The sequence below is a fragment of the Bombus impatiens genome, unplaced genomic scaffold, assembly GCF_000188095.3.
Source record: "Bombus impatiens unplaced genomic scaffold, BIMP_2.2 scf_0129, whole genome shotgun sequence".
NCBI classification, from domain to species: Eukaryota; Metazoa; Arthropoda; class Insecta; order Hymenoptera; family Apidae; genus Bombus; species Bombus impatiens.
Window position 1 is genome coordinate 1,474,567 of NT_176548.1, and position 13,948 is coordinate 1,488,514.

Consider the following 13,948-nt stretch of genomic DNA (forward strand, 5'->3'; position numbering starts at 1 on the left):
TTTGCTTGTAGGAAGTAAAATGGAAGAAAACTGGATGCGTTCTCCACAAACGATGACACCAGCGAAAACAAGGCATCATGTAGTCAAATTTCTTTGACTTGTGAGAAAAGGAAAGATCTTAGATATAATATTACGTTTCTTCCAGATGTAACGAAAAACATCGAAACGCTTGATGTTTCATCTGTGTAAGAACTAGAAAAAGCGTTATTCATCTCGTAGAAAAATCCGTTGAAGATATGGAAGAATCGCGCATAGGAGATTGTGATTTATACCGTCCGATAGCAGTACAGTATCTAAAAGCGGCTGAAATGCATGCGAAAATGCAGAGAGACAGTAGATAAGCATGTGTGTGTTTGCGTCAGAACCGAATCTAAACTTCGATTTTCATTCATAAGTGCAGTAGCCCTTGTCTACGATCGTCTGAGTACGGATACATTAGTCTTTCTCTTTCTCTCACTCTCTCTCACTCTCTCTTTGCACTGACGATGAGTGAACTGCGTTTCTTTGGTACAGATGCACCGAGTCACGGGTACACCTGTACCGAGCGTGAAGCTAGTGCTAGAGTATCGACCCACAGCATGTGGTAACTCTTTCTCCCTTCTCCTTTGCTTGTTTCTTTCTTGCTCTCTCTTGAAACATCGCGTCTCGTTCACCTATTCCCTATCTCAATTCTTCTAGTATAATTCGCTCCTTTCTCTTTCTCTATGTAGCCCTTTCTCTTTTACACGCCACGAAATATAGATTTCGACATGGTCGAAATTTGCAAAACCGTCCACAGAAATTTCAACCCTATGACAATATGGTACATTGTTGTGCATGCGCGAGGTGATACAGGAACGTGCTACCTTGTTCGCAAGCCCTACCTATACGGCCAGACTTTTGAAACTGTCATAGAACTTCCAAACGCGCGCACCAAAACTCTGTCTATCATTCCTCGAGTAATTCACAAACATGACTCTCCGATAAGAAAAGTTAATGCTTGGCCTTCAAACTGTGCTGCGTATCATGCACGTAAATTACAAACAGATATTCTACCGTTTCATTTATTCCTATCATTATATCGAGCATCGTATCATTACATCCGCCTTCCAAAAATAACATTCAAAATAGTCCATAGTCATTTGTTTTTCCTTCTCCTAAAAGAACTCAAAGAACTCAAGGAAGAGAATAAAGTGTAATTTTTCAACTTGATCACACAGCCAGAATCAGTTATTTAAGAAGTAAATGTCCTACATCTGATTCTATGTCGTTAGTCCTATGTATTCGCGGTATTTTCAGTTTTCGTATGAAATTGCGATAGATCGAAGAATTGTAGCTATCAGAGAAAATAGTGGAAATAAGCTGGAGGAAAATGAATGTGCTTCCATATGGCATCTTACTGTTGTCGGAGGTAATTGCGAATAGAAGAAAATATCCTGAGTCATTGGTAATGACAGGATAACGTAAAGCGCAGAACGCTTACAAATCTGATCGCGTGGTTAGAACCTCGCAAGACCTCGAAATCGAGAGACGGAAGAGAAACATCCAAGTGGGAGAGGGCTCCGACGACGGTAGTCGTCCCTGGTTTCGAGTCGGACAGCTCAGTTCATTTGGTTGGTAGAGGCGAACGGTGGTGCATAGTGCGACAGCTGATTCTGGACAGTGTTGCGATCATTTCTCTCTGCTGTCAGTGGATACAGTACTGCGGATCGTTTAGTTGTTTCGCGATTCGATTTTCGCGTATGCGTGTATGCACAACGGAGACAATTGCGATCCTACCGAATACTACTCTTTCCTCGAAAACGAATGCGGCCTTGCAATTTGAAAATCTTCTCATCGATCATTGGAAAAGCCAAGACAAGGCTCAAAGACGCATCGTAGCGATTCACTACGGCCTAGCTAGCCTATGTACATATCGGGCTGCTCCATGTTCTACTGTGATTGCCGTGTGATCACTATTTTCTTGTGAAACACGACCGTTGTGTACAGTGTAGCGATCAAAGAAAGGGCGGAGAAGCAGAGAATGCACAGCGTCATCATCGGGGTATGATTTCGGACGCTGTTAGGATACCTAAATTTATATTCGACCGATGGTGAGTTCACTCTATTTATAATGATCATAACACTTGTTCAGACACTTTCATAAATTTTTAACTCGTACACTGTACGCGCAGCCCTCTTATCCTACTTGAAGGTTTAACCCATCCCCTTTTGTCTACCTGTCTCACGACTCGTTAATCCTCATTTCCTTCTTTTTTCTTTTTCTTATTATTCATTCACTATTTTATCGAAATTGAAAGTGCAGAGTTATGAAAGGCAGCAAAATAAAATGAAGGCCAGTTCCAGTGCTAAAAAATTCATAACTTTACAAGTACGACACAAAGCTTGTGCGGTTTCGGATCATTTTCTTTACATATTACCTCTGATGACCCATTTAATTTCGCAGCCTTTTTTAATATTTCTCCCATTTACGACTGTCATTAAAACACACGTTCGATATGTTTAGTGCAACACTTGCAATGTTTATAATCGTATAGTTAATATATATCAGTGATAGAATGGGATTATACATATTGTTAAAAAGATTAAAAAAAGGAAGTTCACTTTTTTTACACACACTTGCGTGTAAATCGGTTGTCGCATCATAGAACAAAGACGAGTTAACAAAGAAAGATAATGATGACATTCGTTTCGATCTTGGCAGACTATACGGCCTGTTTTCGATGTAGAAGGTTAAATTCTTGATGTTGTTCGTCTCAATCTTATTCCTCTTAGAAGCAACTATGTAGGTAGATTCGCTGAGCCACGTGGAGTTAAAATTGTTCAGGAAGTTTCAACAAAATAAATTTGATGTAAAACGTATGTTGATAATATGTACGTGATAAAAAGATAGTTGTATGCGTTGAATCAATGTTGTAACAAGCATGCTTCATCGCAATGATTCTACGCATCACATCTGTTCATCAAGACATTTGCTGGAATTGAAGTATAGCCGCCCTTCTATCAGGTTCGTTTAAAGATCTGTCGAGAGTAACGCGATGCTCGAGAGATGCAATGGGCATTGACCCTGTACGATCGCGACCGATTTATGCAGAAAAGTTTAGTATCGTAATCCGTCTACGAGTTTGTTGGCCGAATGACAAAAATATGATTCTTAACCATCTAAACGAGTATTTGTAACGATCATGGCTCGAACGATCGTTACCAACGATAACTTGTTCTAATTCGAAGGCTATTCATTTACTTGTTAAATCTATAGATACGTAAGTAGGTATCTTGTAAAAACAATTGTAAGCGGCGTTCAATTAAAAATTTATCGATTTACGGATCATGTCGATCGATCGATCGATTAGCGATTAAGATTTGACCACCTGTAGCAACAAGCGTTCATTCTCATCGAAATTGAATTCATCGAAACATATATTTGTATGTTCTGAACCACATATTTTCAAATCTATCGGAATATTTAGCATGTGTTATTTCATTTCAAGTTATTTCATTTATCGCATCTAATACATATCTAATTGTAAATTCATTCTATCGATCTAGATGACAAGAAAGTACTCGATTATCGCATCGCTAATCAATAAAATTCAATTCAGTTGTAATATTGTCCGATAATTATAGGTGCGTTATCATATCTTTCGAAAATAACACGTGCGTTCGAATTTCATTCTTTCTGTCATTATCGGGCGTAAGAGAAGAATGAATGTTCTCTCCTTTAGAAGGCAAGAAATTACAGTTAGAATGAACTTGAAAGAGAGAATTTAATATTTCTTTGTCTGAATTTAATATCTCTTCCCTTGTTCATCGATTAGAATAAGATTTATTCATTTCTGTCCATGCGACAGATAATGTTAGGATTTATCGTCTAGTAATGTAACAATAAGTCCTAAAAAGGAAAAAAATGTTGCTCTACAGGCAAGAAGGAAAAAGTTCTTTGTTCTCAAACTCGTTTCGACCATTCCAAAGTTCTTGCTTCAAATGCGCGTGATTCATGGATGTTATCCTGAGAATAGTTTTAAAGCGTTGCACAGAAATTCTTGCCATATCCTTTTACGTTCGTTTGATAATAAGTATCATTTATTTATAATGTATTCATTATTTATTACAAAATAATGTTAAATAATACAAGATATTTTACATAAAAGGAACTGCTGCCAGATTATTTAAAAATATTCATTCTTTTATTTAGCAATCCAATCAATATCCACCAGTAGATCGACGCTAGAAACAATTTTTAAACAAATTATAATCACTGTAACTTTAACAACGGGATGAGATGTAATTGGCAAATTTATGGTTCTAGCATCAACAGATGATGGCAGATTTAAAGAATCTCGCTCTGGCTGGTGGAGGAGGATCTAGATACAGTGGGGATGAACAGGTACAGTTCATTCCAGGTGGAAGTCATCAGGTGACCATTAAATCGCCTCCACCTTCACTGCATTTGGAAAGTCTGAACAATGCTGTTCTTAGGTATGCTACATAATCGCTAATCATTACGCAAAAGATAAAACTCGAACAATTTTTTAAGCATAAATTCTTAGAAAGTTTCATTTGGATTTCAAATGGCTTCGACTTCGATATATTTAACAAAAAGTTTATATGTAGGAGGTGAAAAGGCAAGTCTACTTTAAATTCTGTCAATCGTTCGTACGGGCTTCCCTTAAAAAACGAAAATATAAGAACGAGTATGTCTTTTGGCGATTAAGCTTTCTCATAGTCTCGCATCGACACATTCTTTATAACTAATGTAAATAAGAGATAATGTAGTCGATACTGATAGTTACGTAATAAACTACATCGTGTGCAAATCTTTGTACAAAAATGATTGGATAGCATGATTGCAAAGGTTACTCTCTTCTCGATGAATGTCTTTTTAATATCACGTTTCAAAGGTATCTTTTTAAGCAGTTTATATTGTAATACTGCTTCTCATTTGATATTTTCTGTGCTCAAGAATTATTTATTGTACTGAACCTTAGCAGAAGATCAATGTATAATGTATACGGATAATCGTCTGCACTTTCATTAAGGATTCAATGCTACAAATTGATGTTGAAGTTTTACATACATATGTAGTACAATCAACTTTTGTTCATTTTTAGATCGAGATATTCTTAGATCCAACTTTGGTGATTAATTGCGTGCTTGAACCATTTTTAAATAGGTACCTAATAATAGGGAAGGATAATCGTAGATTTTAGTTTAGTTTGAGTTTATCTGTTTCTTTTCTATTCATATACACCAAACAGAATTTTATTGGATATATTAGATTGAGAATGTATAACAAAGACCATCGCGGTCATGGAGTGAACATCGAACACGCGAACTAATATATCCCAAATACGACTAAAACGGATCTCAAGGTCTTCCCATTGATCGCTTTAAGGCTTTCACAAAGCATCAATATAATTTGTCGTTCACAAAGTAAAACTGCGCAAAGTTTTTAAACTAAGGTTAGATACTTATTGTTAAATTATATGGGAAAAGTATTGGTACGTTTGACTTTTTCAGGTGGTCCTTCGCAAAAATACACATTGCTTTCGAATTAAATGATGCGAAAATAAAAATATAAGCAAAAATCAACGAAGTCAGATTTTTGGTAATTATATTTAATGTATATTCATAAGTACACAAAATCGTTCGAATTTGTTTACGAAAATTTAACTGATTATCCCTTTGGTAACAGTACATACGATCGCGATACCGATTAATCCTTATTTTCGTTGAAATCTTAAAACTAGAATGAAACGAGCGATTAAATTACAGATGCGATGAACATCGTATGCTTAACATCGCGTAGCTTCTAAAATTCATTTTACACCAATGCAAGCCACGCTCGCAGGCGTAGGATAAAAGACTTAGCCATGTTCTAACTTTACCGTAACCGGGCAAATATTTAAAGCGAGACAAAATATGTAAAAAAAGAAGAAAACTAAAAATCTAACAATTATTAAAGTAGGACTAGAGTGAACTGTTCCTTGTGGTAGTTTGACTTAAATTTGACTTAAAAATTCGTGAAAACGAAAACCAACAGTTATTTAATTTGTTGGATTAAAATATCTATTTCTCAAGCTATTTCAATTGAGCTGAATTATCTGAGGTACCCGAAATGCTCGAAATGTTTGAAATACGGGTAAAAGAGTCCTTTCTGATTGCTGCAATATTTTCTTCTTTGTATTCCAGTGGCTCGCAAAATAATCTCCATTGCAATTGCAATGGTAGTGCGTCTAATGGTACCGCAGTTGCAATGTGTAGCAGTAGTATGTTCGCGAGAAAAGTACCAAACCATAGTCCAGGACAAGATGGCAAAAGGCCGGCAGTAACATTGACGCATTTACCGAAGAGGCCACCGGTTGACGTTGAGTTCAAGAATCTAGCGTACAGCGTATCCGAAGGCAGAAAGAGAGGTTGGTCTTCGAAAGAACGATACATTACGTAAAAAACATAACGAACGAGAACGATATGTATAAATATTTGTGCATAGAAGCACATTCGGTAGACACTTTGTTCAAAAATATGTACCTTAGAGGTGTAGTTGGACTAGGTTGTGAAGAGGCCACAGCTAGAGAATCTAGGCACTCGCGAAATCTGCGCTTTAATGAAATTTCTATATATTACCTTCACGAACAAGTAAATTTTACAAGATTTTAACTCGATTTTGTCAATGCAAAATATGAAATAAATCGTCAAAATATTGTACAAAAAAGGAGAGATAGGAAAATACGAAAAAATAAAGAAACAAGAAAAGATGATAAATCTTGTGGTGTTTTACGTTGCAGGATACAAAACAATTTTAAAATGCGTAAACGGTAAATTCCAATCGGGAGAACTGACCGCTATCATGGGTCCTTCAGGTGCTGGAAAAAGTACACTGATGAACGTTCTGGCAGGTTACAAGTGAGTTACGTTTCCAAACAATTTATATGATGTTAAGAGACAAAAAAATACAAGTTGAATAAAAAAAACATCACGGTATTCTATATTTTCAGAACATCTCACTTGAGTGGTTCTGTTTTGATAAACGGAAAGGACAGGAATCTGAGGAGATTTCGAAAAATGTCCTGTTACATAATGCAAGACGATCGTCTTTTACCTCATTTAACGGTCTATGAGACAATGACTGTTTCGGCTAATTTAAAATTAGGAAAAGACATCAGCGCGAGGGAAAAGAGAGTGGTGGTACGTTAATAAAACGAAACTCTGGAAACAAATGAAACGCAGAAACAGTAGCCGAATCACTTAAAATAATAATTTGAACGAAATAATGTTTAACGCAGATCGAAGAAATCATCGAAACGCTCGGCCTAAGCGACGCGAGCAATACACAAACCCACTGTCTTAGTGGAGGGCAGAGAAAAAGGCTATCGATCGCATTGGAACTTGTTAACAACCCTCCGGTGATGTTTTTTGATGAACCAACTTCAGGCTTGGACAGTTCGACTTGTTATCAATGTTTAAGTTTGCTCAAATCGTTAAGCAGAGGAGGTAATTGTGGCAACGAATTTCTTAAATATGAAATCATCACTATCTCATAGTTAGTAATGCTGTCTACTGTTTGATAAATGTTTTTATTTCTACGATATCTTAGGAAGGACTATTATATGTACGATACATCAACCAAGCGCTCGATTATTTGAAATGTTCGATCATTTGTACCTTTTGGCCGAGGGCCAGTGTATATATCAAGGAAACGTTGGTGGCCTGGTACCTTTTTTATCGTCAATGGGCTTGGAATGTCCTAGTTATCATAATCCAGCGGATTACGGTAGGTGCAATTATTTAGTTAAAAACTTGAATAACATTCAAATTTCATTAAAAAAAGGGAAAACAATTTCGTTTAGTTATGGAAGTGGCATGTGGAGAACACGGAGAATGCGTGCACAAATTAGTCATGGCAGTAAATAACGGTAGATGTGCTAATTATCAGCAACATCAAGCTACGATAAATGCAGTGCAAACTGTATCGAATGATATCGCAAAAGAATCGCCGCAACAAGAAACAAAATCTGAATCTGCTTTAATACCAAACGGTGTGACAAAGCAACCGAATGGCGGGACAGTAATCAACATACCAATTTCTTGTACGACTTCTTTGTTGGACAGTGCGGAGAGTATAGAACAAAAAGTTGGCTTTCCAACGAATAGTTGTACCCAATTTTGGATCCTTCTTAAAAGAATATTCTTGTCGCAAATAAGAGACATGGTTAGTATACTTGCACACAACCTTGCTCAATAGTAATATTTCGCTTGCTTAACGATATTTTATCATTTTTATCGTAGACATTAACGAGAGTAAGGCTGATTTCCCATATAATCGTTGGATTCCTCATTGGTGCAATTTATTACGACATCGGCAATGAGGCCTCAAAGGTAATGAGCAATGCCGGTTGCGTCTTCTTTACAGTGATGTTTCTCATGTTCACTGCTATGATGCCTACGATTCTTACGTGTAAGTGAACTACACGATAAATACTTAAGCCTTCTCTTTCTATACGTATTAACAACGTTTTTGATATAGTTCCGACAGAAATGGCTGTATTCGTGAGAGAACATTTAAATTACTGGTATTCTGTGAAAGCTTATTATCTTGCGAGAACTTTAGCCGATGTACCCTTTCAAGTAAGTACATATAAGACTTTATTTCAACACTTATGTTTTCAATGAACACTCATTACAATTAACGTGTTTGTTATTTTTATTGTAGATAGTGTATTCTATAGCATACGTCATTATCGTATACTTCATGACGTCGCAACCATTGGAAACAAATAGATTCATGATGTATTTAACTATATGTATATTAACAGCGTTAGTTTCGCAATCCATCGGTTTAGTAATAGGTGCAGCGATGAGTGTAGAGGTACTGTTTTATATTCTAATCTATAAAATTTGTTTTTGTGTTATTTAGTGTCATCTCTCGGGCCTTAATGAAACGACAAATTTTGTCCTTCTTGCAGAGCGGAGTATTTATTGGCCCTGTATCGTCAGTGCCCATCATTCTGTTCTCCGGTTTCTTCGTCAATTTTGATGCCATTCCAAAATATCTCAAGTTTCTTTCATACGTGAGTTATGTCAGGTACAGCTTTGAAGGTGCCATGATTTCTGTGTATGGTTATAATCGTGCTAAGCTCAAGTGTTCTGACGCTTACTGCCACTTCAAGAGCCCGACGAAGTTCCTGGAAGAAATGTCTATGCAAAACGCTGTCTTCTGGCTAGACGCCGTTGCGTTGGCAGGTTTTTTGCTTACCTTGAGAGTGATCGCCTACTTTGTACTGAGACTGAAGTTACGATCTCTTCGTTAAAACACACAGTGGCCGAATATAATCGATGATCACTTGGTCATCATCATGTTAGGAATATTCATTTTACCTCAATCTAGCCCGAACGCGAGAGCTGACAAGTCTTCTTCGGAAATTCGCGGTTACGATTCTAAATTTCGATTCTTTCTCTGAAAATAGAAATACCCGGACATTTATGTATCAAAATAACATAACATAGGTACATGCCTGAAAAAAGCGCGATGAAATATTTTCTTTTTTATTTGTCGTCAACTATTAAGATTTTCTACTTTCTACTTACTGGAATTCATCATCTCATTTACACGCTCATATTGCAAATGAGAAAATCGCCTTAAAACGTTCTATTATGAAGGGCGTACAGTGCTTCATTACCTCGAGTTTTTTTGAAAGAACCGAAGTTTAAAAGGAAGTCTTCATTCTCAATAACGCATTTCCAATATCAGTTGCAATTAATGTAATTTCTGCCATGTAAATACAAATTGTAAATGTTGAAGAAAACATTCATATTTCATGCAAACTCAAAGAGATACGTATGTTGTTTCATACGATCAAGTGAGATGACTAACAATAGTAGACACAAACGAATGGTACGCATAAAAGAACACAGTTTAGGCATTTTTGACACAATAGAGTGCGCCAGAATTATATTGAAATTGTAAATCATCGATAATAGACCGAAAAGAGATCACTGTTGGTACTATACATTCTCAATCGAAGTGCAAACATTTATAGCCAATTATTACAAACTCGCCAGGAGCCTTAGGCCCATTCAAGACTCATGGTCCCTCCAACGAGCGCGTGTGCACCACGCGACAGCATAGACTTTTTTTGATAGATAAGCAATAGAATTTACAAATCACGAAAATTAGAACGGATTCTTTATTGTTCTTATAGATATTTACGTCACTACATTCACTTACGATTAGTCTATGCGGGAGGTACCTCGAAGATATACCATTGATGATAAACGACCACTAATCGTTTAAACCTAATGGACAAAAAGAAGTTTTAGCCGAAAACATTGAAGTACCAAAAATTAGTTTACACATGTATGTCCAATACTCGGGTATATCGGCGAGATACCTATAAACACATATTTGTACTAAATGATTTCTTACGAGATCGCGAGCAATCCTTATCCATATTGTCATTCCATTTATAAATAATTCAATAATTATAACGTTTAAGCGATAAAGAAAAAATGATAAAACATATACTGTAAAAAGCTCACACCTGACCAATCACTAGCTGCCTGTGCGTTTGCTTCTAAGTCTGGAATGCTGAACATTGTTATATTTATTACGATATAGTCGTTTAATTAACGAGGTGAAGGGAGTATATTATTAAAAAAAAAAAGAAAGAAAAGAAAAAATTAGAATTAAAAACGAAAAAAAAACAAATTAGGCATGTGAGTATGACTTTAACAGAATTATTTCGGTTTTTGGAACTTTTACAAGAATTTTGTTCACGGCCTATGCATTGTTCTTATCGCTACGGGTTCATTTACTCAAGGACTGAAAAAGAAAAAACGGAAGGACAAAACAAAAAATTTATAGACTTTTTTTGACTTACTTAAATTAGATCTCATTTCATGGCGTTTCGTAATATGTATGTAGTTATGTCATAATCATAATATATAATCACACGGTTGGGGTCAGAATAATCTTACTCTCTTATAGATATTTGATGAGTTTCTTAATTCTGGGAAGAAATAATATATGTAGATTAAAGTATTATCATATAAATATTTTTATATTTCAATATCAAATATAAATCTGACATACTGTTAGTACTTTTGGTTTAAAGCAAACTTATTATCGTATTTTATCTTTATGGTAGAGGCGAATTATATTAATTGTATTCCAATGTATATTTATTACCTTTAATGTAATTGCAACATAATTATGACAGTACTTATTACAGGCATTCTATATGTTTAAAATCTTTCCAGGAAGTTGTTCTTTACTCTTAGACAAGTTGTTTTTGATGTAATATCATTCAAGATATCAATCTATTTCTCTTTATTGGAATTTAAGAATTAATTCGATCATAAATTATCAGACTGTTTATTGAACGATAAACCGGTGTTAAACTGGTGACTTTGCATACAGCTAATACAGTATGCAAAGAAACAATTTGTGAATCATGAAGTAAGGATAGAGACAGGAGTAGGCCAAAAATTTTCTTATTCTTAGATTTGCTGTATAATTATCATTTATATTTCTACTTATTGTTATGTGTAAATAAGCAAATTAACCAAACATATAATCAAGAGACAACGACGCACTGCAGTATACATAGTATGTATCTATGTGCGAATATTTTGTTATTATTTCAATTTTACCATGGTAAAACAATTAATAATAAACATTATACCATAATCGTTTAAAATCGACATTACCATAAATTTGGATATCATATGATCATTTATATTTCATTCCAAATGCATTCTAGTAATAATAATATGGAATGTCTGTGATTCAGTATCGACAAACATTGTTTGGTGTTTAAAGACAAGCTCTATGAGATGTACATATAAAATGGTATAAATGTAAGGATTAATAAACATGAAGTAATAGGACATCGAAATTGAATAGATACAATAAGATAACAGTTATGTTACCGTGTATACTGTTATCACGTTTTGAAAATAAAGGGTGGAATATCTGTTTAGACCTTGGTTCGCATTTATAACATAACAAAAGTAAAATATTCAAAAACCAAAATAAACTATTTAATTCTACCATACTATAGTCAGCTCTATATTCTTAGTAGTTTTGCTCATAAAAATATATACCAACATATTATGCAGAACCAAGGTTTAAGCATACGTAATATCGGTACGATGAATTGAAACTGGATAAAATTCATATTCGTTTACCATTCATTCTTATTATCGGTTCATTGTTTCTTATGACACAAGTTATTGATTATTTTTTCTATGTATAATGCTGCGTAATTGCATTCGCGATTGAATGAATTATTAACAGATGTAAAGATGGTAAAATGTTAGGTTTAGTGGTTTACACGATCAAAATGTTAGGTTTACACGAATCCGCGCGTATTGTGTTCAAGGCTCGCGAGAATTGAGACTGTAATAACGAACAAGCAAATTTTTAATTGCACGTGACCATCTTGCGAGCAGAACTCTCAAACTGCTGTTAAAGAACTTTAATAGCATAATATCACGTTTGCATATACATAATGTAGATACGCAGCATAAAAGAATTAATTAAGACGTTCTCGCTTTTAGGACACATATTCCACACGTACAATGTACAATGTATGTATATTGCCCGACCATGTATCGCATACAATTCATGACACTTTTTTCAAGTATTGTAATTTTATATAAACAAGAAAGTATACGTGTGTAAGGCTGTGCGTTTGTGTGTGCGATATCGAAAACAAATAAAAATATGTGTATAAAAAAGAGAAACGATATGTACACGCGGGAAGGAGGATATTACAAATCCTTGCGAAATAAAATTTCCAATATAATATTTCGTGTTTTGAGCAAAGAATGACACGTTTATACTAAAGCACAAATGAATAAAAACATCTGTATAATGTGTAAAAACACAACGATGTTACCTTTATTCAAAATGTAATTGTACTGGATATCGATAACGGATCTATCTAGTGCGCTTGAAATATAGAATTCGAAATTGTAACCGAAAGAATTCGTCAGAAGCACGTGGTGCATAAGCGACCAATCTAATGGAGGAATAGAATTATTTTAAGCTTGCTTTTAGCAATGCTGCCAAAGTAAAGCGTCTTTAAGTTTTTCATTTGTTACAATTTAAGATTAGAATGCTGTAAAATATGAAAATTAATTATTTCACTAGAGCATGTCAAAATTGTAACGTTAATTCTTTCTACAAATGTTCTATGTTTTTTATCACATAATAAGTATTTCGAATATTATTGAATATATATATTCTCAAATTCTATTAGAAATTGTGTAATTAAGTTGGTAAGTGCAGTTTATAGAATTCGTTGTGAAAGTCACAGTTCACTGTGCAACAACGCATCAGAGTTTCAAAAAGTTTGAAAATTTAAAGTCATGGAGAAACCTATAGTTCGTGCAAGGGTAGTGAAGGTCCTCGGCAGAACTGGATCCCAAGGACAATGTACTCAAGTCAAAGTTGAATTTTTGAACGAACAAAATCGGCAGTTAATCAGAAATGTGAAGGGTCCTGTACGAGAAGGAGACATTCTAACACTCTTAGAGTCCGAAAGAGAAGCTAGACGGCTACGTTAATGTATACACTTTCTCCTCAAAAACTGAACAAAAGATATACCGGATTTCTCCAGGTATTCATATCCGTCCCCTCGTTTACCTAATACAAATTTAATACATCTAAGAGGGGTTTCAAGCAACGTTCAGTAATTTTTTTAAAATTATTAAAGTCAATGCTGCAAAAGTAAATCGTTAACTGAATACTCATTTCCTAGGTATTATGAACAGAAGCTTATTGATATTTGTTTTAAAACTACAATCGAATTCCTATTTTCTTATATGTATACCTATATCTTTAACGAAAAAGCTACATTCACGCATACCATTGATGGAAACAGCATGTAAGTACTATCATTGTTCCAGCGTAATTAAAACATATTAAAATTTAAGAAATGAACTGCGTTTATTATTATATCCT

The 13,948-nt window shown here is 34.9% G+C and overlaps 2 protein-coding genes across 3 annotated transcripts; both read left to right on the forward strand.

Annotated features, from left to right (window-relative positions):
• Window positions 1-1,563: 1,563 nt before the first annotated feature.
• On the forward strand, window positions 1,564-13,948 carry LOC100745847 (ATP-binding cassette sub-family G member 4). Of its 2 annotated transcripts, none has more exons than XM_003486647.4 (13): window positions 1,564-2,072; window positions 4,289-4,458; window positions 6,172-6,395; window positions 6,768-6,885; window positions 6,978-7,167; window positions 7,266-7,473; window positions 7,577-7,753; window positions 7,830-8,191; window positions 8,269-8,437; window positions 8,507-8,607; window positions 8,693-8,848; window positions 8,946-13,604; window positions 13,746-13,948. In XM_003486647.4, exons 1-12 carry the CDS (start codon window positions 2,070-2,072, stop codon window positions 9,288-9,290), a joined length of 2,223 nt encoding a protein of 740 aa, XP_003486695.1. In that variant the 5' UTR covers window positions 1,564-2,069; the 3' UTR covers window positions 9,291-13,604; window positions 13,746-13,948. The 2 variants fall into 2 exon arrangements, with proteins under 2 accessions (XP_003486695.1, XP_012236719.1); XM_012381296.3 differs by lacking the exon at window positions 1,564-2,072 and adding an exon at window positions 5,500-5,587 and having other exon boundaries at window positions 4,327-4,458.
• Window positions 13,276-13,593, forward strand: LOC112211974 (40S ribosomal protein S28). Its single transcript, XM_024365061.2, has one exon. The coding sequence runs from the start codon at window positions 13,354-13,356 to the stop codon at window positions 13,549-13,551; it is 198 nt and encodes a 65-aa protein (XP_024220829.1). The 5' UTR covers window positions 13,276-13,353; the 3' UTR covers window positions 13,552-13,593.

What these genes read in the sequence shown, in the direction of transcription:
- LOC100745847 (XM_003486647.4), top strand. An exon ending in AACGTTCTGGCAGGTTACAA is followed by an intron (nt 6,886 to 6,977) that starts GTGAGTTACGTT and finishes CTATATTTTCAG; the next exon opens with AACATCTCACTTGAGTGGTT. An exon ending in GTGCAGCGATGAGTGTAGAG is followed by an intron (nt 8,849 to 8,945) that starts GTACTGTTTTAT and finishes TCCTTCTTGCAG; the next exon opens with AGCGGAGTATTTATTGGCCC.
- LOC112211974 (XM_024365061.2), top strand. Translation starts at nt 13,354, where the DNA reads ATGGAGAAACCTATAGTTCGTGCAAGGGTAGTGAAGGTCCTCGGCAGA.